Consider the following 27,238-nt stretch of genomic DNA (forward strand, 5'->3'; position numbering starts at 1 on the left):
CACTGTATGTTTTCCATACCTGTGAAAGATTCTGCAGCGAGTTTCTAATATCATGCAACACTCTTCGCAGCTGCATTTCAATGGCGGAAGGTGGGTTTGCAGCACATGTCCGGTAAGGGGAGGCAGCATGTCTGTGTGAGTAAGGACAACCAAAAGGAGACGTGAAGGCACTACAGGTGGTGCCGGATATGTTGGGGACACTGTGCGTGCTCAGGGTTCTCATGTGCTCACACAGGGGCTTCTCCTGCCATTCAGAGGGGACAGAGTGAAGGGAGCAGGTGGACTGCGATCTGTGTGCTGACGCGCAGTAGGCGCAGGTGGGAGTCCTCCGGTGAGGACATTCCTCCAACTGGTTCACCTCCTTCTCTGAGAGCACTTCCTTCTTCCCAGATGAGGATGGAGAGATGAAAATGGTGGATTTGATGAGAGAGTGGCCGTCAGGCTCAGGCCCCTCTCTTTCCAGGTCCTGCTCCTCTTCGGGTGTGTACTTGTAGGTGAAGGAAGGCGGGCTGCATCTGGTCTCCTTCCCTGGAGACAGGCGAACGTTGACAGCAGACACGACCCTTACTGGGCTCAGTAACGTGGTTGGTAACGACTGAGACCTTCGTAGGGGATATCCAGCTTTTGCATACAAGTACCTCTGTCTCAGCAGATCTTTCGACTTTATCAGGCTGCGCCCTACTCTTTGACCAGAGACGCCAAAGGCCTTCAGCTGAGCTCTTTGCAAAGCCGTATTAACTCTGTCCGCAGAGGAGGGAGGAGGCACGAGCGTCTCTTCAGCGCCCTTGTCGAGAGATCTCGCTTCAATGGAAGCCAATGACTTCAGAATATGGTGTGTGGTGTACTGGGCATATTCACATTCACTGCTTCTATCCACATCGCTTTCAGCACTCTCGCCCCTGGGTAGCTCGGCTCTCTGAGCTTCAGGCGACTCTTGGGTCGCAGGGGTTTCAGTCATGCCCTCTTCCTGGCAACAAGTGGACTGTTCATGGTCATCAGGCTCAACGGACTCACACGTGGGGAAACGCTGCCTCTCTGGCTTTCTTCTGTCAGTGCTTGCGGCTGTCTTCTCTTTCCCTCGCTGGAGAGGGACAAGAGACTCCTCCTCCGACTCATCGAAATAAGGCGGGTCTTTTGCTGTTGGTGTGATAAGCTCTTCACCGAAGGATGTGACTGTTGTCTCACTGTCACAACTGTCCGCACTGCTCCCCATGGCTTGCAAGGACTCCTGAACCTGCGAAAAGAGCACAGCGGAAGGGTAAAGAGCACACTAACAGCATCTGCACACTCATGGGAGGCTACTCTGTCTGTACTGGCATGGTCTCCATTTGGGGCATGGCCCTGGTCACGTTCCAAACTGCTTGACCCATATAGATTGGCCTGTAATGTTAGCTATTAACTAAGTACCATACATACTCATGTATAAGTCAAGGTTTTTCAGCACATTTTTAGTGCAGCTTTTGTGGTAAAATTAGGTGCCTTGGCTGATATTTGGGTCGGCTTATACTCAAGTATACATGGTACTAAGACACAGTGATGATAAAACAAACTTTTAAAAAGAGAATAAGTTAATGTGAAAAATATACTCGATGGTGTTTTGAAAAGAAAGGTTGATTTCTGCATTTTCTCATAGAGCGTATTCCTTCTATGTGGGTGCTATTTCCTTTAGACCATCTTTCCAACGCCCATCTGCGGCTCTCTGAACAAAGGGCCCTGCCTCACAGAGTGGAAGCCAGCTGGCAACATTTCTGAAAGTGCTTCACCAATGCCACACTTTCCAGGCCGCTCTCCACTGGCCCCTTCTTGTCTTTACTCGGAAGAGGAACTGTGAGCCCCCCTACTTTTCCAAGTGTGATCGCCCAGCCTGCACTTCTGACCTCTTCAAGACCAGGGGATTTCTCTACAGTTGGTTGCAGACTTGTCTGGATCAACCGCTCCTTCTCTTGGGGCCTCTTCCCTTAGCTGAACAACTCCCCCAAGTCTTTAATGAGGCAAAAGAATATGCCGTCCTGAAGCTCCTACCCTGCTTCTCTAGAGTAGAGTTCCAATCCCTGTCCTCCCTCCCCTATTTCCTCCTAAGTTTGTTCTCTAACCCACTGAAAGCAGCTCTGTGCCAGCAACGTCCACGGGAACCACTGATGGTACAAAAATAGAAGGGGAGCCTTTTCTTTTTTACACACATGTAAAAAATATTCTGTCAAACACAGGTAGAGAACTGATCAACATAAAATCTGTAGTTCAGTGCTTATATAACATCTGCATCCTAGAAGTAGTTTCATTCTTACTGTCATTTGAAAAATGAAGATTCGCGTGACCAGTCTTGAAATATACAGCTGTGGAAAAACACGACCTTGAAATGAAGACAATCACAGAGCCTCTGACAAATAAGTTTACCTGCAGATGATTAAGGGAGAGGCAGTCTGTCGAATCTTCAGCAAAACCGCTGCTATCAGAATGCTGACTTGCAGTGCGTAATAGATGATCTACCAAAAGAAATCAAAGCAGTTACACAAAACCGCTAAGTGAACCTTCAGTGAGGGCGCTGGTACTACAGATAGAGGATTCCCAACCGACCTGTCACGCCCGGCATGAGCTTCACCTGGGAAACGTGTGCGCTACATATCCAGGGACACGGCATTGCAGCAGAGGAGGGCACAGATGCAAAGAAGCGCTGGATGGGAGATCCGAGCCTGTAGTTGCTCTCTGTGCTGCGCGTCTAACGCGGGCTGGCAAATCCAGCAGTGTGGCCTTCCTCAGAGAGGATGGCTCAGGCGGGGCAGGGTTTGTTCTGTCGTACACAGGGCCATGCTGAGTCATATTCGACACAACAGCCGGCCTAACAACAATTCTTAGAAGACAATTGGTTGAAGTTTAAAAACAACAAAAAAAGGCTTCAATAAAAACAGAAGTCCCAAAGTACACAATTTCTTTTGTGTAAAGAAAGATACTTACTCTTGGTAATACTAGGAGGTTAAGTATACAGCTTTCAAAAGTTATTTTATTTTTCTAATTAGAAAATAAGAAGGCAATTAAGGCCAATATAGTAAAAAAAAAACTGTTGCCAGCACACTTGTATTTCTCTTATGTTTCAACTAATTCAAACATATCAGGGGACTTCAAAAGGTTCATGTGAAAATTCCATGATCATTTAAACCCATCTTTCTAAAAATTTTGAAAGAATTCTTTCATAATAGTTATAAAATGTCAGCTGTAACATAACATTGTTGATGGTTGAGATCATACAATCAGCCTACTTCCTATGTCTCAAAACTCGAATTCTTGGTTATTACAACCTGTAAAAATAAAATATGTAAGAATCTACTTAGCACGTAAGCTAAGCAAGGCTGCTCACACTGCCTACACTGCCACTGTGGGAGCGGCCAGCACCACCACTACCTTTACTAAGTGAGACACTTCATCAGACAATATGGTTCTTCTGAATTGTCAAAGCAGCAGGCTAAATAACATATGCTTACTAAATCTGCCTTCATTTAAAAACGTAATTACACAGAGAAGGAAACAAATAACATCAAATCTAAAACCAACTAAAGTCTGGCTGAGTTTGAAAAATCCAACTTAGCTTCAAGTTCAAAGAGAAACAGTATCAACGGGAAACTTCTTTTCCTCATCAAAAACTTAGAACAATTCTGTAACATAAACCCTATACCAAACGCACTGCAACCAGGACATGACAGGCAGACCCGCCCCCGGGGTTTCCGAGACTGTAACTCTGAAACCTTGTCCTTCTCCAGATGAGAGGACGGCTCAAAGAATGATGACCTTGAGGTCATGCTTCCAACAGTGTAACCCACTAGGCCACCAGATCATTAGCTAATTCTGCAATACTCTGAAATTTAACCCCCCCGAAATGTATAGTACAATATCAGGAATTATGAAATAATCGTGAAACTGGGTTGTAATACGCTATTACTATAGATATTAATTAGATATTAACTGAGAAGACTAATCTCATCCTTTTAATTATATTTTTGCATGGTGGTTTTCCTTCTGTCTGTAATAGCGTGTGACTCAGTACGTGCTTTGTAAAGCAGTCACAGAGGTGAGCAGGGATTTGAATTGTGTAGATTTAAAGCAGCCCATCCGACTGGTGACGGGCAGCTGCCCCGAAGTCCCGAGAGCGGCTGCATCTGCAGGAGCACCACCTCGGCCACGTGCCCTTGCGCTGTCCCCCACTGCATGCGAATCCACACAGGTGCGTGCTGAGCAGGTGCAGGTAGTTAAAAGAACAGGAAGCCCCCTGCACCCACCGTCCCTGCTCGGCCTAACCACCATGCCAGTAGGAGCTTCCTTCAGCAAAACGGGGATACTGATTTTCCCATCTATGCCCAATAGACTACTGAAGGAACTAAGAAGAATGTAGGTAAACTAGCTTGCAAACTATAAATCACAACCTAGGTTCTTGAGTCAAACGTTTTTATTTCGCCAAAAACATAACTAAAAATTCCACTTCTCTCCAGTAAAAGGTGAATTACAAAGGTGATTCCACTTCCACCCTAACTGAAGATTCAAGGCTGTATTTTCAAGGAGGCCTGTGAAGTCAGAGGCAACAGTAGAATGAGAACAAAACAAAATCTGAAACCTTGTCTAGCACCATTGTCTCTGTCACAAAGAGCCAAACCAGAATCCATGGATGTAATGTGCCAGCCTCTGGAAGCCTTTGAGAGAAGGGACTGCCAGGATTAACGTGGGGGAAGCACACAGTGAGGTCCAGAAACCCCAACAAGGGAGTGCTGAAGAGTCGTGGCCTCTGCCTGGCCCACGTCAGCTCGGTAGAAGTGCGGCATGTGGTTCTCCTCCGCATCCTCCCCTTGGAGCCCTGGCCCACGTGATCCGTCACCTGCTCTGTGTATCGCCCCACATACAGTCAAAGGAGCACCCTTTGGGTCCCCTGTCCAAGGAAAAGCGGGGCTATTGACACACTGGGCTCCGGTTGACCACTTCTCAAAAGTTCCACAGCATGTCGCTTATGGTACTCTGCCTTGTGGCCAGCTTTGCACCAAATAAGATGCTGCTCATGTCCTCGTCAACACAGCCTCTCTGCTCTGCATACCCCCCAACCCCCCCCCCCCGCCCCAACATCACCCCAGGCCATGGGACTCGTCTCCGGTATCCATGAGCACCGAGAGACAGCGCCTGGGGACAGCACCACAGCTGGGAGGAAGACATTGGAACAATGGCCTGAAACACACTCCCGTCCTTCAGACCGACTTGTATATCTTCAGAGCCTAAGAAAATCTACACTTCCCCGATTGATTACCTCTTCACCCATCTTCCACTCCCAGCACCAGCCTGCTAGGCTTGATGATATCTCCTCTTTCCCATGAAAGTGCTTCAGGTCTTCTTTAATAAGAAAGACATCAGCTCCACATCCCCTCAAAAGTTACCTTTAGACATGGGTGCAAGTCACTAAATCTCTCCAGACCTAGACTTGAGATTCAAGCTATTTCACTTAAAAAGTCCTGCTACTAAGGGACAACGTAGTTTGATGAAAATAATATAGAATCAGTGATTCCAATTCGGAAATTATTGTTGATTTAAGATACTCATCTATCAAATTTAGTAACTACCTAAAGTACTATAGTACTATACTGTATTATCTCCCCTCTCTCACACATGTACCACAAAACTACTGTGCTGTTAATTTATAACAATCTGAAAATGCCACCAGGAACAAGAGAGCCAGTATTGAAAAGAGGAAAACCCAGATGTAAATACAAAACAGTCTCCTCGTTCAAAACTGGTTGGGCTTTGTCTTCACAAGATCCTAAAGCTTAGAGTTATCCATCTGTCTTTGACACGCAGTGAGCTGTTGTTGTTTTTTAACACAATCCCTGTCTATCCACTCTCCACTGGCTATGAACTTTACCACCTGTGTTACATCTCTGAACACCATAGAAATTTTCTTCCAGAAATCGTGAGCAACAGTCCAGATACACAGAGACAGGGGTGTCAGAGACTCACTGAGGGAAGAAAATGAAGCGGGACAAGCTGCCGGGTCCGGCCCAAACTGCAGTGACCTGGGGGGAGAACAGCTCCCTTCTCAGCAGATGGCAACAAACGAAAAAACTGTACGCAAATTGTCTCTTACTTCAGAGATCAGGAGAGAACAAACATATAATTTCCTATTTCAGGAACATACATATGAATTTTTGTTGAAACAAAAATAGGGTGGTTCAGCATGTGTAGTTTTAAAAATAACCAGCCCCACCTTCAGTGGTCAATGTAACTTCTTTACTTCCTCTCTCAATCTCCAAAGCTTTGGGAATTTAAAGATCAGTCAATTCTTTTTTTTTTCCCTTGCTGCAAGTTAAAAGAAGAAGGAGCAGATTCAAAGGGTTTGGGGTCAATAATTAATAATTCAGGAGAACAGCAGTATCTGCCACTCATTCACCTTTGGTCTCTATCGTGTGAATTTCATTGAGCCAAGTTCAGCTACTGAGGAGAAACTGGTATTTTTGCCAGAAGCAGGTTTAATGGCGTTTACCTTAGAAGCCAAATTTGAATAATGCAAACCCCAAAATAGGGAAGACGGGTATTTTCAGTCCTAATAATGTAAAGAGCAGCCTGGATCGCAGCCCTTCTCGCTCCCTCGGTCTAGCCCGAGGCGCGGCTGAACAGAACTTCTCGAGCACAGAGAACGGGGCAAAGAAGTCACTAGAGTTAAGTGAAGACTAGGTAACAGACGAAAATACAGAGCAAGATTCCATGCAAAGCTATACGGAGACTTGCCTGCTTGTGTCCCTACTCTTCGTCACTTAAAAGTATAGCAAATATTGATTAAAAAAAACAAACCAACCCTTTTCCCAATCAACTAGCAACACCATGGTAGTACTCTTGGGAATGAGTGGACAGTATCCACTTACCTCGTTTGGATTTGGTCAGACCGAGCTGGTAGGCGGCTGGAGCAGGAGGAGCCTCTCCCTCTGTACTTTGAACCTAAAAGGAGATTTCGGTAGTTAAAATTAAAAGAATTTATGTCAAAGAAGACCCAACTCATGATAGTAACTTATTAAACAAATGAGCCTGACTAAAACACCACCATAGCGTTTTTATATTTAAATACAGCCTCTCCCCCCGTAGCAACATAGTTAGGTTACCCAGGTTGTTATAGAAAATCAGTATTATGTGAAAACGGAGGTTAAGCATGTAAGATCACAAAAATGGAAGATGACTACATCATATAACTACCAAATCACTTCATTACTTATGTGCCAAATCACTGAGAATCACGCTCCTGCCAAGGTGGCATATAGCTTCAATGACTACAGCCAGGGCTACATTCACCGAGCACCTTGGTACTCCTTCCTGCTAGATGCATGTCCTCGCTACACAGAGCAGCCAGCATGTTGTACATTATTATAAAGACAAAAGGTCAGATGGTAAGAGAACTGATCACTGAGACGCAAAGTAAACCCAAGAGATCATATCATAAAGGGGCCTCAAACAGTTCATAGAAAAATGGGAGTTAAAAATACTGGGTTTTTCCCACAAATTTTCTGAAGCCCTCTCATATCTCAAAATTGTTACACTGTGCCACAACACGGTTTTCTGATTTTCTGGTTAACAACAGCACTGAATGCATAAAACACTTTATTATTTAAAAAAATTACTAGTAGATGAAAAATAGGTCTATAACAAAATCCTTCTTTTAACTTAAACCTCCAAAAGTAGTCTATTTATTCTTTAATATTTTTTTCAGTATTCATAACTACATAATTTAAAATTCTTCACCTCTACCCACCAAATCCTCAGTTTGGTCTAAGATAGCTAACACTGTAACAGATTAAACATTGGGCAATATATTCCTATCAGTTTACCTGATAAAGATTAATATTCAAAATAGTAAATAAAATCTTAGTAATAGGGACTAATGGATGCGTGATGGTGCAATGGTTAAGTACTCAGCAGCTAGCCAAGAGGAAGGTGATTCAAATCCACCAGATTCCCTTCCAGAGAAGGACGTGCAGTCTGCCTCTGTACAGATGGCAGCCGGGGACCTTTGGGGCAAGGCCGCTGTGTCCTCATGGGTAGCGAGGGGTTGGAATCTACACGCCAGCCACACATTTTGGGTTTTTTTTGGTAGGGGTGGAATTAATGTGAACAAATTATGACTCTATTTAAGAAAAAGGAATACTATTTGTGAGTAATAGATATGACAAAATAATGATTTGTAAATTATCAAGGGTTCATGAGCAAGAGGGGAGGGGGAGGAAGGGGGAAAAATGAGGAGCTGATGCCAGGGGCTTGAGTGGAGACCAGGTGTTTTGAGAAGGATGAGGGCAATAAATGTACAAATGTACTTTACACAATTGATGTATGTATGGATTGTGATAAGAGTTGTATGAGCCCCTAATAAAATGATTTACAAAGGTTAAATATATTATTACCCAATTTAAAAATTACTATGGTTTGTTCCACAGTTTGATGAACCCAAATTTATAAATCTTTGAAAATCCAAATATACTTAAACCATCACCCTCTATATCAAATAAGATAAATTCTACTATTATTATTTTAAAATTATGTTATTCAAAGCAGCAGACAAGTTCAACAGGAAAACCATTGTTTTGTGTACCAGGGAACAAAATGCATTTTCTTTTTATATTCCACAAAAGGTCTATTATTAGTCTCTATTCAGGCTTAATCTACTTCAGAGTTTTCTGTAAAGGCAACATCAACCATATTAAAAGGGTCTAACAGAAACCCAATTGCCTCTTTCATTATATGCTAGAAATCTCAGCTTGGGCAAAGCATAGTATTTTAATATGTAGAACTGCTACATTTTCTGGCTCTGAGACTTATAAAATTAGTCATAAAAAAGTAGTCTTTAGTGAAAATAGATCCTCCATATACCATCCTCTCAGATGGGGACCCTATTGAGGGGGGATGGGGGCGGAGGTCTATGCGCTCTTTACCACACAGGCTACAAGTGAAGGGGGAGGAGCTAAAAGGATCGCATCTTACTAATACAAGTAAAGACCACTGGTCTCTCTCTAGATGAAATCACAGGGTCACTTGTAGAGAAGCAGGTATTGCTAATGATCATGGCTGGGTTTCTTTGTGTACATCTTTTAGGGCTGGTCACAGTTGTGCAAAGAAAGCAGTCAGATTTGAGATGGCACACACCACATGAAAGATGAATCAAATATAGGAGCTGGGTTTACATCGCAGAGGTTCTCTTCAATAGGTTCAAACCCTAGACATTTTCCATGAGCTGTGTTTCGTTAATTGAGCAATAGCCAATTATTGATTCCAGAAACGAGAAATGGTTAACACGGTTCACTGTGCTACTTCTAATACTAGGGGACACTTTAAATTTTTCATAACAAAAGTTAGGGGAACCCACTGAAACAAAATCGTGTCATAACACTCAGTCTCAGTATTTGGTATGAAAGGCTTACAAGAAGACCTTTAAAGCCATCCCACATTTGGGTTACTTCATTTTAAATGTTTGCATAAAACAGAATATATCTTTCAAATTCAATATCCTGCTAACACAATGGGCATTTACTTTGTTTTTCTAATATCTGCAAAATTTATTGTGACCAAGGTAAGTCTTCAAGGCCCATTATTGTGTTCTATAAAAAAGTTAATTATGTGGATATTTAAGTTGGCGCTTAAAACATTCAAAAACACCTTGTATAGAAGAGTCCACATAAATCAGAACTGGAGCTTTAGAAATGACAATTCTGTTTAATGTCATCTCAAAAGAGTTCAATGAAAAATATTTTTCTAATGTAGTAACATGAGGCTGTTTGTCAGAAGGCTTGAGTGCTTGTCCAATGTTTGACTCAAACAGCCAAACTTACCTTTAACAAATTACATGATTTCATCAAAAGTAGCAATATATTATAAAGATGTGGATTCTAGTCTTTTCATGCCATTTACTAGCTAAATGTCTGGATGACCATCTCAGTTTTCTCTGAAAACTAAATATTAAAATCACTACCTCACAGGTCTTTACAATGATCCAATTAATTCATATGGGTAAAACAAAACCAAAAAACACATAGTCGTCAACTCATTTGACTCTCAGCAGCCCTCTAGGACAGAGCTGCTCCACAGGGTTTCCAGAGACGTGGGTCCACCAACCTCTCCATCTGTAGCCCAGGGCTTACCCCTGTGCCACCAGGGGGCCCTGATAAGTCAAAGTGCTCTGCTGCTTCCTAGTAGAGGCATCAGCAATGCCAGAAGAGCGAGCAAAGAACTGCATCCAGAAGGCTTCTTAGAAGCTAGGGTGGGGAGACTTTGTCTAATGTACTTTGGGCATGCTATCAAGAAAGACAAGTCCCCGGAAAAGGATAGCATGCTTGGCAAAGTGAAAAAGAGGCTCACACGTAACAATTATGAAAATGGGCAGTGCTTAGCTCTGTTGGACATGGTGATGCCATGCGTCAGCACTAACCTGACGGCACCTAGAACAAGGATGTGGACCGAGAGCTCTCCTGTAACGGTGCTAGACCGCCTACGGTAGCCTGAGCACACCTCCTCCTCAGAGAGGGTCTGCTATCAAGGGAACAGTATCTCTCTCAGAGAGATGGTGAACAACTATTGCTGCAAATTAATATCAAAGGTTAGAAAATATGGGAGAACGCTTCCTCACCTGCAACATGAGAAAGCGAGGTAGAATCCAAGTTCCCCTTCTGTATTAATATCATTTATCATTTTGAAATTTCTCAAGTTTTTATCTTATAAAAATCACTCTCCTTTTCTAAAATCACTCTCTTTGTAAGAGCTTTAAGAGCTGCCATTAGAGTGATTTATTTAAAATAAACAAACAAATAAAACGCATACTCTTTAACATATACACATCTCTGTATTATGTTTACTGTCAGGATATGAGTTAAATTTTTTTAAAACTGGAGTCTTTTAAAGATGAAATAAATAATAAACTTAATGGTTATCTGGGCTTTGAGATATTAGGCCTCAAGTTCTATTGCTGGCATGGTGGATATAATGCTTTCCTTCCAAAGACATATGGTTAAATTTGGATGGCCAGAGGAAAAACTTAACCATTTGTTAAACTTCGGGTTGATCTGCCAACTATTGTAATCCAGGCCAGTAAAATATAACAGAAAAGAATGCTGCTATGTAACAGCTACAAATAAGTAATAAGTTACATTTTTAAATCAACAATCAATGTGAAGACAGCACTAGGGCCAGTTCCTAAGTATTTATTAGTTAAAAAAATAGTCTACCCAGTCAAGAGTAGGTTTATGTGAATGTAAGTTCATTTATAGTTAGAAAACACGTAACAGTCTGCTTGCAAATAAACACAGGTAAACGTTCTCCTTCCTCTTTTATCTAAACGGTAAGGAAGATTGTCCTCACCTTAAAGAACTACGTACCGAGCCGCACTGGGAAGCGCCGCGCAGACGACTCGAGGCTCCAGCAGAGCCACAGTGCAAGCAAAGTAAGCCAGGCAAAACACCACCCCCACACAAGCTCTTAAGAAATTAGAAAACGCAAAAGTACAAATGTACAAATTTCAGACACACTGAAAGGATTTAAATAGTCAAAAAGTAAACTGGCTTTTCCTTGAGAACAGTCACTGGCTCTTCTATCATTAAATATTAAGAAATGGCCCATTTCATTTCACAAGGCCTGGGTCAATCAACTATTTAGGTCTCTTTAGGTTGAAGTATCTCCTCCTCTTGCTCCTGCAAACTGTCAAGTCAGCTCCCCAACTTCTTGCAACTGACAATCCTTACCTCCTGCCTCATGGGGAGCAGGCGGCTCCCCACACAACGTCACGCTGGCAAGGCTTGCTAGTACCTGGCTAGCCCAAAGCACCTGACAGCCAGTCATCTATGGAGACCTGGCTCACTGAGAGAGAGAGCTCTCGCGTATAGTGTTTTTACAGGAAGCAAATTCCCAATAGGAACGAGACCTCAACGGAAAGGGGTTTAAAAAAACTAACAATCCACTTTGAATGGGATCTGAAAGTTTGCCTCAATAATATTGTTCTCTTCATTTGTCAATATGATTCAAATCATGTTTAGAAAAGAGGAAATCAAAGTAACACATTATTTCCCTTCTTTATCCATTGTTTTATAAACGCTCCTGAAAATTCCCAAAGGGATAAAACAATTCTAGAAGGCTTTTATCCTTATTTTCAGTGTATCTGAAGAAAAGGATTCAGGACTCTCATAATTCTTCAATTGGCAATGTAGCTATCGTGGCCATATTCCTTTTCTAAAAACAAAAGTATTTCACCATTCTTGCATTTCAAAAAACTGTCCACTTCAATGTCATCACTTTAATTTCTTTAGGAGTCTGCTGGTAAAGTGGTTCTAAGTTACGCTGCTAACCGAGAAGGAAGCAGTTCGAAACCAGCAGTCACTCCTCAGGAGAAAGGAGACAGGCTTTCTACTCCCATCCAAAGTCACAATCCCGGAAACCCACAGGGGCAGGCAGTTCTACCCAGTCCTAGAGAGGTCACAATGAGTCAGAATTGACTCAATGACAGTGTTTTGTTGGGGTTTTTTTAGTTTCTTTATTTACTATTCTTGCCAGTACAGAGCACAAAAAGGAAAAACAATTTTATGTCTATGTATACATATACACACACACATATATCTGTTTATTTATGCATAGAGAATATACTCTATCATGACCAAATATAAATGACCACTCAAGTCTATCTAGCACTTCATAAATGCTTAAAATAAATTTCATATACTATATCTTAATTTAAAAACAAAGTAAAAATTTAAAAGCCATAGCTTAGAATTCCAGGATTCTACAAATTATAAAAAGAACTTATTTGATATATTTGAAAATAACATATGTAAGTGTATCTGAGTTGATAGAATAGATGTAAAGCTACTTCACATGATGTATTGAGATTTTTGGATTCTGCTTTGTTGTAAGTAAAGCAAGGAAACTAACGGCAATCTGATTGTCATAGAAGACGGTTTGCAACGAAAGGCGGAAATGTGTCCTTTAATTATGAGTGCCAGGATAAGTTTCAGACCAAAGCAACATCAAAAAGGAATCATGGATTTTCAAACTTTCAAAGATCCCTATCTACTCCTGCAGGTACATCAATTCTCCATACTGTTTCTAGTCCTTGACCAAAACTGATCCTCAAAGCCAGAGAAGCCCCAGGAAGGTGATAAGCTCTGAGTTAGGCTGCTTCTCAGGAGAAAGACGAGGCTCTCTGCCTTCTTACAGAATTACAATTTGGAAACCCAAAGAGACGGTTCTAACTTGTCCTACAGGGTTGCTAAGCAGTGGAATCAACTCAATGGCAGTGAGGTTTTGGTTTAGATTTTCAGAGCCATCTTTACATTTGCCCTTCACCGACTGAGCTATGCTAAGACAAGCTTTCTCCAGAGCACACAACAATTCCATGGCACAGACGGAACTCAAACCCCTTCCAACACCTGCGTTTGTAACTATTACGCAAGATTGATTTAAGTTTGAATATATTCTCTCGGAGCTTTCTTGGGCATCAAAATTTTAAACAGAGAGAAAAGGGGTTAAAGATCAAATACCAGCTAGTAGAAAAGAGAAATTCAAGAGAAACTGATGAACTATCCCATGACCCTGACATCACTTTGTCCCTAGTCTTGGTTGTGAAACAAAATGAAAACCGTAGAAAGTCAAAATTAGGAGAAGGAATTGAATTTTTCTAGCATAAGTTAAGTAGCCATTTTTCATTGTACACACATTTTCTCGGTCACTTGATACACATTTAAAAAAATTGTGAGGGTACAAATACGAACTCACTATTAGGGAAGTCCCAATCATTTTGTTGCCTACCTCTTCCATTTCAAAGGAATCCTTCTGCTGTGCCATTATGCTTCGTATGGAGGGGTTCGTCAGCAGTGCACATGGCTCCTTCCCAGGTGTAGGCAGAGCGCCTTGCAGCTCACTGTTGCTCTCTAGCTCGCTGTGACCAGCCAGGCTGAAATCACGATTTAAATCCGATTCCACAGTACCAGCTTCCTCATCCAGTCTTTTCTCATTCCTTGGAGATGCTTTACTTTGTGGATCAGAAATTTCCTTATTAAAGCTACTACCGGCATCATCAGAAGGTCTACCCAGGCCGGCACTCCCCACAGCAGTCGCTGAACTACCTGATGACTCTTCTTTCACTGTAGCCAACAAGAAAGAGGAGTCTTTCTTCTTCATCATTTTTTGAGCCTTTTGATCATTTTTATTACCACTTTCTTCCATCCCTGCAACACTTAGAACTTTCCCTTTGTCAAGCGTGGGGGAAGAACTATTCCCTTCTTTCTCTCCTTTATCAACACATAAATTGAGTTTTGATAGTGTTTTCATTAAACGATTTGCAGTGTTACTTCGAGTTAAGGGTGGAGGTGAATCGGTCTCCTTGATTGAGGCCCCTGAAGACATACTTCCAATTCTCTGCAGGGGAGTCCCAGAGACTTGGGAATATAAGGAAGAAAATGCATTGGCCACAGTAGTCAGCACTTCAATTTGTCGAAAACGGCCTAGAAAAGGAACACACACACACAAAAATGTATTCATACACATGTACATAGTTATAAGCACATACATTTATAGATATGTATACACACATGCATACATAAACACACACATATATGTATACACACACATCTAGATACACACAAACATATTATAGTTTGAATTCCATTAGCTGATCCAAAGATTCTGAAACAAGATTTTTTTTGCTTTATCTAACACTTACACACTCTACCAAGTGGGAAGGGCGAAGTTTTATTTTAAACTTAGGATTTACAGTTTTCTAAAAATTTTAAAGTACACACAAACATGAGGACAACACTGGGAAAAAAATAGACCGTGAGTAATTCAGTTTAGTTCTCAGAGCCCACTGAAACTTTTCCAAGTGCAAATGCGCTCAAGTTCCTGTGTCATACCTAACTAGAGGGTCACAAACCCCTTAGAGTCAATCCTTTGGCTCCCGGGGGCCTTCAGTTTGGGAAACTCAGGTCAACAAGAAAAAAAAAACCGGCTATGAGATGAGTGGAAATTATCCCATTATCCCACCTGTTATATTTCTAGGAAAGCACATGGAATTGTCGACTTCACTGAATGCTTTAAAGTCTTTTCCCTTCTTTTTCCTTCTGGAGGAAAACCACCTAGAGGTAATTATATATATACAATATATATATTATATGGCACTGCAAGTTATTTCACTGGTGTTTAAGTGAGCAAACAATTGAGGGAAATAGGGAAAGAACTTAACTTCTGTAAATAGAAAAATAACGTTCAAAATTAAGTACATCATTATGGGTGGAAATGTAAAGTTTTTTGGTGGGGCAGTTATTCAATCCTTTCATATGCTTATTTTAACTCGCATTACTTATCTTTCCAGTGTAATTTCTGGAAACCAGTAAAACTTCCAACTATTTTGCTATGGATGCTATAAATAAAAATAATAATCTGCAAATACTTAAGAGCCTTACTTGTTAAAGCATAATTTGGGTTTTCTACTTCCATCCGCTGCATCTGAGCACTCAGAAATACTTTAATATCTATGCCTCGGGCAAATGATGATGAATTGAAAAATCTTGGTGGGATTTTAGAAGCAATATCTGGTTCATCTCGTCCAAATCCAAGATTATAAAGAATTTCTTCAGGATCTTCCTCATAGAGTTCCAACAATTCTGAAACACTACAAAAAATTAAACATCACAATATGAAAGTATCACAGGCCGGATGTCCATTATAGATGAAAACATTTTCTTACTTTCCTCAGAGTGAAAAATTGTTTCTACAGCTTCAGCTCTGTTAGCAATTAAGACTTCCTCATCTTTATACATTGTATATTAAATCAGATGTATACATTGTATATTATGCAATTATACATTGTATATTAAATCAAAAGAGTCTGTTTTCTCAAGCAGTTTGGAATAGGGAAATATGCATCTGTAAGAGCAGTTCAGAGGCTCCCAGTCAGGGGTCCTCAAACTTTTTAAACAGGGGGCCAGTTTACTGTCCCTCAGACTCGTTGGAGAGCCGGGCTATAGTTTTAAAAAAAACAAACTATGAACAAATTCCTATGCATATTGCACATATCTTAATTTGAAGTTAAAAAACAAAATGGGGCAAAAATACCCACGAGCCAGATACATGTCCTCGGCGGGCCACATGTGGCCCACAGGCCATAGTTTGAGGACGCCTGCTCTAACTGAAAGAAGTGGAATCTAAGTGAATCCATAGTTTGAGGACACCTGCTCTAAGTGAAATCTAAGTGAATCCATAGTTTGAGGACACCTGCTCTAAGTGAAAGAAGTGGAATCTAAGTGAATCTTCACCTTCCTTTTTCTCGTCATTGTAAGAGATTCCCAGTAAAGCAGCTAATTAAAGGGCAGAAGGAGAACAAGAAATAAACAGATGAAAGGAGAGAAGGCTCTAGAGAGATTACTCTAGAAAGGAGACAGGACTTTGGTACTGGGGCACATTCCACAGAACCTGAGCTTTCCTGCCATCATTGACTCTCCTAGAAGAGGCAATCCGCCTGGCAACCTGATGCAAAAAAGGGAAGGAGGAACTTACTTTTCCTTTTCCTCCAACCATTCCCACCACCCCGGAAGTAGGAGGAGTAAGGTGCAGGGAGGAGGGAAGTTACACAAAGGTAACTTCTTGATTCAATTTCACTGGAAGTGGAACAACTATGATCCCTTGCCCCTCTCATTGTACCTGTGCTAACCCAAGCCTTCTGAGTGGCATTGAGGGAAAGCTGGAAAGTTAGGCATGAACTTAAACAGCAAGAATATTCAATTTAGTTCTGGGAGAAGGCTCAGATTCCAGTACTTTGGTTAACAATTAAAACTGGGCTTTCAGTTCATTTACTTGCTTTATTGGAGCATGATTTTAAGGTATTTATAAGGTTTGATAATGTTATGAATATGTGCTTCAATATCAACTAAGATATCCAATTCCTAATTTAGAAAGGTTTGTTTGAACTTGCAGGTCAGAGTTCACATATGTCCTAACAGGTGGAGAACTTTGGTCATCCACAAGAAGAAGCTACTCAACTATGTGGTTCTTATTTCAGTCTATTGCTAGGGCTCAAAACACTCATTTCCAGGAGCGTGATAAGACTACTGTGGCCTTTCATTAAATCCTAATAGTCTTTAAAAGATGCTACTGTTAGTTACGCTGGTACATGAAACAGTGGTTTCCTTCTGACTTCTAAAAGTTAGGAATATGTAACCTATAACCCAATGTAATTCCACCGTCATTTCATAATAAGTTACCTTGAAACTGTCCCACTACTTTTCCCAGAGCCAGTGGAATTCATACTTCTCCCTTTCTGATGAAACTGTAGTCGTCTCTCTTTGGCCAATATATTGTTGCTATAAACAAAATCAGATTATATAAAACTTTATCTTCGCAAATGCTCATTTTTGAAAAGAAATAGAACAAACTTAGCTACTTACCAGTTGTCGATTGGAGCGTCACTTTCATGGAGGTGGTTGGCTACGGTTGAAAAGAATACAAGCAAAGGGCAATTGTTAGTAGGACCGCACCTAGGGGCAGTCTCCAGGTGATGAGCCAGTTCCATTCCTGTGTCCCTAAGACTATAGATCAGCCAGAACTGGTACATACAGTTCTTATTTAACTGTACATCAGTGCAAGAAATGGCTAGAAGCCTTTCAAGGCTGTCAAGGCTGTGTATGTAGCAAGTGAAGGGGCCTGTGATGAAGACGGCTGTGAGCTGACTCACAGGTTTGAAAGGGAAGGCAAATTTACGTGACATGAAAGGGAAAACTGTTGTCTGCAAATCAGATTCTCTCAAGCTTGGGACTGCTTAGACCAAGATGCAACAGTCAAGAGAGCAAGCCCAGTATTACAGCAAAACATCTAATATGCCCAATTTTTGCCTTGGCCGATTAAATCTGCATCATTACGAATAATACACAGCATGTTCACTTTGGGTGGGTGTCTTCATTCTGTAGTAATCTAAAACTTTTCTACTTGAGTGCTTAAAATAAAAAGATCATAGATAACAAATTACATGTCTTTGTTTTACAATAAGAAATAATAAAATATCATGTGACATAGTATTAAAAAATTTAATGTCTAATAGAGAATATTTTGAAAACACAATAATCTAGCATTATACTAGCAATAATTTACATTAACTTATATTTTTAAAATTAAAAAGTCACTCCAGCTACAACCAATTTTTCACATATAATTTTAAAATTCTGATTATGGCATGTTTCCTTTGAATAGTTTTTCTTGATCCTAGATTAACCGCTGACCTCGTCAATGTTCAATTGATGAAAAACATTATATTCACTGCAGTTAACCTTTTTAGGTAAATATACAGAATGAAACTAATTATACCTTTCATCATAGTTGATGTGTATTTCCATTCACACAAAGGGGCTTCTAGAAGTTCATGGGGACATTCTATTATTTTTTCATTGCATCTTCCCATGGACTTTTTGAAACCCCCTGTGTGTGTGTGTGTGTGTGTGTGTGTGTGTGTGTGTGTGTGTGTGTGTGCGTGTTTTCAGTTTGACAGTAACCTCATGGCAATTTCTTATGTTTCTCCATACATCCAGTACATATATAATGATTCTACAGACAAAGCTCGTTAGGGTTTCCAAGACTAAAATTCTACAGGAGCATGCAACTTCATTTTTCTCCTACAGAACAGCTGGTAGATTTGAACTGCCAACTTTAAGGTCAGCAAGACAATGGCTAAGCCACAGTGTCACCAGTGCTAAAACGTCGCACTGAATACTTATGGAATGAATGAAAGTAGCTTTGAAATAACTGTTGCTAAAATCTAATAGTTCCATGCTTTCATGGGACTGCCTTTAATATTCTGGTTTCCAATGAAACCGTTCAATGCCATGAGAGTTACAGCAATTCCAAAATACATTTAATAAAGAGTTGACAACATTCTCCACACTACCAATTAGGGAACAGTAAGTTTAAGGTCTTTAAAATGTTTAGTTCTTAAAAATATTTTGACAAAAGTACTAAAAACAACTTTACTGAGATAGAGTCTAGAATTTTTAATGTTCAACTAAAACAAACCCATTGCTGTCAACTTGATCCTGGCTCACAGGCCTGGGGGTGCAGCGGTTAAGCACCCTGAGTCACTAAGCAAAAAGATCAGCTTTGGAACTCGCCAGCCAGCTGCACTCCCAGGAGGAGAGATTAGCAGTTTTTCCATGCTGTCTGACGGTGTCTAAATAAGCAACCTTACGGTTTGATGTAAAACAGCAAAAGAGCAAGAATGTTCAATTCAGTGATAAATTCACTACTTAGCAACTTACTATTTTAAATGATATAATAAAATTCTTAATTCTTTTTTTAAGTGCACTCTAATAAGCCAGCTGCCAACAATCTAGTCAACCCAATGAAGTGAAACATGTTCAAAGGGCTACAAAATAGCTTTTAAGACACCAATAAAACAAGTAATACTATATATCTGTATGTACACACACATATACACACACAGTTGGAAAGCTTTCTTATAAATCCAAGGAAAGGAATTCATAATCTGTGAATATCTCTACAAAGAATATACTTTTAAGATGTCAATGAAATCTACACTAGCACCAGCATTTGCACACCTAATCAAATTCTACTGTTCTTTTGTCTTTGTCCTTTAATCTCCTACTATCAGAAAAAAAGGCAGGAGGCACGTAAATGCAAAAAGAAAGACAAGTTGCAGCTGCAAGTATGACATAAGGCTACCTCACACTAAAAACAGCTTCCATTCGGTTTCCTCACGTATAAATATTGAAGCTTCCTTCCTTCTACAGCACAATTCTTCCCTCAGTTCTATCACCGCTGTTTGCCCCAAAACAGCTCCTTTAAGTATTTCAATAGGAGCGCTTCTTGCTGATATTCAGATTCATCCTGCATGTCTCCTACAGATGAGATTATCAGCAAGTCAAACGACGGGATATGAAATGTGGATGGGCCATTTGCAGAGCACTTAACGTTCTCTCTGAAGATCCTAAACCTGAAAGTACTTGACTTTCTCGTGTTCTTTTCTTTTTTTGTTTATATTTTAATTGGACGATAGGAAAAGAAAGTCCTTCCACCACAAACCTTCAGCTCCCAAAGACAAATCATCTTCAAAGCTTCCTCCATTTCGCACAAGCACACCTGGAAGCAACATTTGAAATTTCAGAAGAGTGATCTTGGGGCTCTTACTCTTTGCTAGCCCCCAGATAAAATATTTTTCTTTGTTCATATCAATTTACCAAGCAAAATATTTTGTAAGTTAACAGGGAGATATTTAAGCGTCCTAATAAACTCAAATTATTCTGAACCAAAAATTCCAAGAAGCCATGGTTCGGAGCCAGGTGAAATTCTCAGAAGCTGGTCAACACATCGTTTTAGGCTTCTTATTCCTCTGCAGATGCTCAATGAGATGATATGCCTTACCTGAGACTTTCACGGAAACCAGATCCTGGAACAAACATTATCCTAGCCCTCATACGAAGCTGGGAGAGCTTCAGCACGATCTTCCTGATCCTGAAATGTTTTTCTTAATGTGCCTTGCCACTACCTGCACATTCTTGTTGTACTTTGAACTTTAGAATTCTGTCTTACGCAGGTGGTAAAATTTCAGGCGTGGCAATCGGAGCTAATGTAAGCACAGAAATGCGGCACTGAAGTTGACCTAGTTCACTCAATACGTATTTTCCGCATACTTATCTATCTCATTTTTAGACTGAACTGATCTTTGATGAGCTACCTAGACAATAAGTATTGCCGTATCACATTATGGAAGGGTTTGGTAATTTGCTTAAAAATCACTGTCATGACCAGATGTCTCCCCTTTTGGTTTCTAACTCCAAGTACCATTTTATTTTATTTTTCTTCCAAACAGCATTTTAAAATACACAGAAACATCTCTTGTATAATTCATGTGTACCCCTATACTGTCACCCAGAGGGGAAGAAATGACGCAAGACCCTCACAAAGGACAGACTTAGAAAGGCAACTTTCGCTTACCCTTGAGCGTACTGCCACTTTGCTCATCCAGTGAGGCGCCCAGAGGAGTGCTGAAACCACAGAAACAGACGCCTTAGTCTTGAAAAGTTACCCGGAGAGCCCAGAAGGCGCAGCCTCACTTAAAGGGTGATGGCTAAGCTAAGCGCGCTCTAATCACAGCTGAACTCTCCTTCCAAAACACACAAGGAATGCAAGTGGATTACATATGCAATGGACTAAGAATTAAGCAAATACCTATCTTTAAGTCAGTCCACCAGCACTGATTTAATCACCCATCTGCTCTGCCAGCAATTAAGAGCAAGAATGGCAATTAAAAATGGTATGAATCGGCATTTTCTTTACAAAAGGAGAGAAAATACCATGAGCATCAGGAAAAATAAGGCAGGCGCCTCTCACTCCCTTCCACAAAACAGGAAAAAGCATAAGAAGAAAACAAAACAAACCTCTAGTAGTTGGTAAACTAATCTTAAAGTGAAAAAGTCAGACTCCAGCTAGCAATTGGGCTCCCGTTTCCTCAAACCTCATCCATTTCTCCACCTCTAGTTCTGGGAACAGGATTTCTCTTTCATACCTAAATGGAGAAGCTTGAGGTGCACGCTCTGTGTTTAAATATATATATATATGTATATATATATATATATATATAGACATATATAGACATATATATATAGACATATATAGACATATATATATATCTAAGACTATATATATATAGTCTTCATCTAGCTTTAAAAAGAAAATAACCGACAAATTAGCTTGAGAATCAACATTAAGAACAATCAGCCACTGTTAAAATGTTTTTCACATTCGTGTAGTTCAAACACAGATCATTAAAAATTTCTTTGTTTACACATACTTTCCAAAGTAAAGTTATCCAAAACGAAGCGATCGTAAAAGACGTTATTGTATGTTGATAGCTGTTCTGTTCAGTTAACAAGTTGTACCTGTTACAAATTTGCATGAGCTGTGAGTTCAATCCCCCAAATATCAAAGAAATATTCTTGAGATACCAATTGTTAAATAATTGTGTTTGCAGCTTATGCAAGCAATGACAGTTCTTTGAAAAATTAGTGCATTTCAAATGCAAAAATCCATAAAGCCATCACATAAAGACATGACCGTATCTCTGAGCTAAGTCTTTGCTTCTATTTTATAGAACTAGAGCTTATGCCTTGTATAGCTCTTCTTCCCGGGGGGGGGGGGGCGGGGGGGCTACTTCCCTAGGCCCAAACATGGCATCTCCTTTTACGGGTGTCTGTGTTGATTTGTGCCCTAACAGAAAATGGAGAATAAACAGAAGAGAACTTGTATTCTTTAAAAAGAAGTCTCTCACTCACACTGGTATGGTTACTCTCCTCCAGATTCCGTCAAAAATTCTACTGGCTCTGAGATGCTAATGCAAGCAACTGGTTTCCACTTAGCCAAACATTAAAAAAAATGAAAATAAAGCAAGACTCCCTGTGAGATGGGGGGGGGGTATCTTTATGGAGGATATGGAGAGCAATAAGAAAACAAAGACTATATGAGAACTTGTAAAGGGGTTAATACTCCAAGTCACTTGATTGATATGTACAAAATACATATACGAAGCTCGTGAAAAAAACTTCAATTGCCACCTAAAAAAAAAAGGGCACACATCTCCTAGGAGTCAAATCTGTGCTAATGTGGCCTACTTGTAAAGACCGTTCATTCTAGCTTTCCGGAGTACAAATGAAGGCCACCTCTGTGTACAACACCTGTGACTGCAGGGAACGAGAGGGAAACTTTTCAGGAAGCAGTAGCAGATTCCAAAATCTGTCCACACAAATCAAGATGAACAAAAACATTTTTTTCAACGAAAATCGAGTCACAGTGAAAACCAGCATGTGCCTGTTGTTTTCATCTTTCAAAAATGCACATTAAAAATTGACCGATCTACTCTTATTTCATGAGCTCTTCTTACACAATCTTAATTCATTCCTAGATCATAAACACACACAATGGGATGCTTCGTTTAATTAAAGAAAAAAAATTCTGAATGCATACCCAAATTGAAACAGTAAAATATGACAGATGTATTTTGAATTCTAAACCTATTTTAAGATGCCAAGAGTAAACCGATACTTAGTACTGCATTTAAATCAAGACTAAGATTGAAGGTTCTGAAAGACCTGAGCAAAAGTAACAAGACACCCCTTTCAAGCACAGTTCTCAGAAGAGACGAAAGGAAATTGGCTTCACAGGCTCTCTCCTCCATGGTCCTAACATGATTAGGGTCAGTGCCACCCTTTAGAAGTTTCCACTCATTTGGATATCTAACAATTAAATAAACCGCTGGAACACTACGATGGTTTCTTGACCCAGTGCTGGAATGGAATCAATAGGCCAAATTCTCTTAATTTCAGAGTGAGAGCTTTGGGTTAACACCTGAGTGTTAATCTGGGAGTCAAGGTCTCAAGCTGTGTGCATATCTGCCTTGCCCCTGCTGCGCATCTTTAGAGAGAACCAGGAAGAACCAGACCCACTGCCACCGTCCCTTCTGGCCCCCACTGACCTAGGACTGAGTAGAACTGCCCCATAAAGTTTCCAAGGCTCTAAATCTTCCAAGGGACTGTCATCTTTCTTCAGCCTATGGAGCGGCACTTCGGGCTTTCACCACAGCCCCACAGGGTAGTGTCTGTATTTCACGCTCAGAAGAGCTATGAGATTTGCTACAAAGGTTAAGAGTTCTGTAGTGAGGCAGTACAGGGAGGCCCCTCTATAGTCATCAAAACAGGACACTCAAAGAGTAAAAACCAAACTGCCACCCAGTGGAATCTGACTCCTAGCAACCTCAGGGTAGCGGCCAGTATTTATTCTTAAGTAAAATAAACTGGCGCATATGAGAACCCCTTAAAAAAAAAAGACTTCCTTGACACTGGAACTAGGCACAAAATCATGAGAACATAAATTGAGAAAGCAAACAGGTGCTCAAAAGCAAACACCAAACAAAAATGATAAAAACGACATCTTCATGTGGTCTTTTAACAATGAAGAAATAAAAGGGAAAGAGCAATTAAAACACCATGAGACAGGCACATTTTACTGCAGTCCACTGCTCTGGCAGTGTGATTCATCTCCTCTGTATTTTATCAAACATGTTTTGTGCCAGTTGCCAAAGCATGTAATTAAAACAGATTTATACAGACTTAAATGCCTTCAAAGCTCTATTTCCCTTCTGTGAATTCCAGCGCCATCGGACAAACCCGCGGCCAAGAAGTAAGCCAGAGGAACAAAGTTTGCAGGTTTTAATAGCTCCCCAAACAGAAGTAAAGCACAGAAATTTTAAAAAGCCCAGTTAGTGTCGAAAATTCCTCTACCACGCAAATGAAAGGAAAACGATTAGATGCCAGATACAGAGCTGCCAAAACAAAAGCAAGGTAAAATACTTGATGAAATGTAAGAAGGAATTCTAGGGCCACGTAATTAACACGGCATTATCTGTCACAGGCAACTGGGACCTAACTGTGGACGCCACGCTACCGCCACGACAGCCCCCACCAACCCCACTGCCACGGAGTTCATTCCAATGCATAGCGACCTGGGAGGAGAAGCCCCACGGGGTTCCGGGGAATTTGCAAGGTAAAGACTGACGGTCTCCCGTTTCCCCTGCTGAGCAACTGGTGGGGGTTTGAACCACCGACCTGGAGGTTAGCAGCCCAAAGGCTACTTAACCGACCGAGCCACCATGGCGCCGAAAAGTCAACACAGTCGCCAATCATAAGTGGTCACAGTACTTCCATTTCTCGTCACTTAAAGGAGGAAGCTATCCGCCAGCTCACTTTCCGGTGAAAAGTTTACAGCGGCCACGGGACGCCCGAGTCCCCAGCGGGGGCGGTCACGTCTGCCCGGGGTCGCCGGCGGCACGCGCGCACTCACCGGCAGTCCTTGAGCCATATCGCGATCTTCTCGTTGGGCACGTTTCCTGCTGGGTAGAGCGGGGGACAGCTGGTTACTGATCCCAAAGGAACTCTGAGTGTGGGGTCAGCCCGGTCACCCCCAAGTTGGAAAACCGACGGGGGCACTCCGCGCGCAGTCCGAGCAACCCGTCCCGGTCTCCAGCCGAAGGGAGACCAGGTGACACCTGGGGGTCTGCGGGGCGGCGGGAGGGCCCCGATAGGAAGTGCTGGGTCTCCCCCCGCGGCCGACCGCCCAGGCCCTTGCAGAACCCGGCGCCGTGGCCCCGGCTCGCGCCACGCTCCCCGCCGCCAGCCCGCACTCCCCGCTTCCCCCGCGGGCTCGGGCGCACCCACCTCGGCCCGCAGCCGCCGCCGGCAGCTGCGCGCTGGGCAGGTCCTCGTCGTCGTCGTCGTCCTCGTCCTGCGTCGTCGCTTCTGTGGACAGATCCTCCGTCTCCGACGCCTGCCAGGAGCCGCGGCACTTGGCCCAGGCCTTCCTCCGGCGACTCGCCACTTGCCACTCCAGTTCCTCCTCCGCCTCCGCCGACGAGGACGCCAGGGGCCGGTCCATGGCCGCGCCTCGGGCTCCGCGGCCGCGGCCGAAGCCTGCGCGAGACACGGCGGCGGCGGCAGGGACCCCCGCCCCTGCTGTCAGCGCCCGCCGGGCTGGGGGCCCCCGGGGAGCGGGCGAGCAGGAGGAGGAGGAGGCGGAGGAGGAGGGGACTGGGAGGGAGGAGGGAGGGGAGGAGGGGGAGGGAGGGGGAGGAGACCCGGCGCTTCACATCCAGCGGCCGGGCGCAGCGCGGGAGCGCTCGTGGCCGGCGCCGCTGGGCTAAGGGGTGCGCCGGCTGGCCCCGCCCCCGGCCCCGGCGCGTCGGCGCGCCCCTCCCTCCCCCGGCGCGTCCCCGCCCCCTTCCGGCCCGGGGCGCGCTGGAGGGCCGGCCGGGTGCTGGGCGGGGCGGGGGCGGGCGCGGGCCCGGGGCTCCGCCCCCAGCTGCTGCGGGCGCTGGGAGCCGGTAGCTGCGGCCGGCCGTGCGGGCGAGATTTATTTATTTGCTCCTTCGTTCGTAATCTCCTCCCGCGTCTCCAAATAGAAATACGGGGCGAAGGCCAGGCCTCGCAAAGCACCCCCTTTTTTCATTCCGTGCAAACAAGTGTGTGTCTGCCTGGACGCCCTCCAACTGGCTTCTCCAGGGGTGCTCCCCGCGCCCTAGCATGCGGTGTATTTGGGGTCCGAGGATAAAAGAGGCGCGTGACTGGTATTTCTAAACCCTGTCAAAGTGTCAGAATGAGTCAAGACCGAGCTTCGTGGCGTGCTAGTTGCATGCTCAGGAAAGCTCGTCTGCCTGGTCCGGTGTGAGAAAGAACACTTCATGGGGAAGTGTCACCCTGACGCTGGACATGGGCTCGTGAAGGGAAATAGAACAAGCAATGGTTTGGAAAGTACAAGAAACAAGTGATGCCGAGGTTCAGAACGACTTTAAACACGACCTTGAGCCTTCCCTTTTGTCGTTTTTTTCAGATCTCAGTAGCAGAAACGCTCTATTCGAAAAGCAGACATAAAGTGACATACCAATAATGATGTCCCCCAAATGGTCCATGTAATCTATTGGTACATGTAAACAAGGTTTCCAATGGACTAAGAAGGACAAGTTGCACCCCTTTTGACTTAAAAGAATACTGTGCTCAGTTCTCTCAGGAAGAATTTTTCCCCTCGTGAATTATTTCCAATATTGAAATTTAGATCAAAAGTATGGTGAAGTTCCCCCAAGGAAATATTGGAGTTGTGTGCTGTGGAGCCAATTCCAACTCCTATTACCCCGGGTCTGATACATAAACAAATCAAAGGAATTTCAAAAGATGTGATACCAAACATAGCTCGTTGAACTGATATTTCACTATTAGAGAATCTTTTCCTCGAGATTGCTTTTCTTAAAAGATTTCTGAACCTTGAAGATTTTCATAGCAAGTGCACCTCACAAGTAGGCCAAAGTCTAACTGCCAAAATGGGCCAGAGTCTGCCAGTCAGGAGATGGGAGGCAGTACTAGCAGGAACGGTCTATTTGCAGAAAGAAGAAACTATTCTGCCTTTCCAGCTTCATCCAGAACCCTGATTGACCAGATTCTATACATCCGCTGCTGCCAGCTTCGATCCTGTGACTTCCACTTGCTGCTGTTGACTGTCCTCACATCTCATTTCACTCCTGCTCCTTCTATCCAAAGGCTTCATGATCCAACTGACACCCCTCGACTGCCATACCTGCTCACATCTCTCAGGTGCCTGATCCATAACACGTCTCTACATTCATTTTGTGACTAAACTAAACAAAAAACACACACAAATGTAC

The 27,238-nt window shown here is 42.5% G+C and overlaps 1 protein-coding gene across 5 annotated transcripts in view; it reads right to left on the reverse strand.

The window, feature by feature from the left end:
* The window catches only part of ITPRID2 (ITPR interacting domain containing 2), a 44,336-nt gene extending 18,716 nt beyond the window's left edge, over window positions 1–25,620 (reverse strand). For 2 of the 5 annotated variants that reach the window (XM_075530236.1, XM_075530233.1), the window contains exons 1-11: window positions 25,245–25,619; window positions 24,871–24,916; window positions 20,974–21,023; window positions 20,062–20,118; window positions 17,421–17,460; window positions 17,238–17,336; window positions 15,441–15,649; window positions 13,789–14,483; window positions 6,885–6,957; window positions 2,395–2,483; window positions 20–1,234 (exon numbers count right to left, since the gene is read on the reverse strand). In XM_075530236.1, coding sequence (XP_075386351.1) covers window positions 20–1,234; window positions 2,395–2,483; window positions 6,885–6,957; window positions 13,789–14,483; window positions 15,441–15,649; window positions 17,238–17,336; window positions 17,421–17,460; window positions 20,062–20,118; window positions 20,974–21,023; window positions 24,871–24,916; window positions 25,245–25,461 — 2,790 coding nt within the window. In that variant the 5' untranslated portion in view covers window positions 25,462–25,619. Of the gene's footprint in view, window positions 1–19; window positions 1,235–2,394; window positions 2,484–6,884; window positions 6,958–13,788; window positions 14,484–15,440; window positions 15,650–17,237; window positions 17,337–17,420; window positions 17,461–20,061; window positions 20,119–20,973; window positions 21,024–24,870; window positions 24,920–25,244 lie in introns of all 5 variants that reach the window. The other 3 variants (XM_075530234.1, XM_075530235.1, XM_075530237.1) reach the window with 3 other exon arrangements.
* Window positions 25,621–27,238: the final 1,618 nt, after the last annotated feature.

The sequence above is a fragment of the Tenrec ecaudatus genome, chromosome 13 (genome assembly GCF_050624435.1).
Source record: "Tenrec ecaudatus isolate mTenEca1 chromosome 13, mTenEca1.hap1, whole genome shotgun sequence".
NCBI lineage: Eukaryota > Metazoa > Chordata > Mammalia > Afrosoricida > Tenrecidae > Tenrec > Tenrec ecaudatus.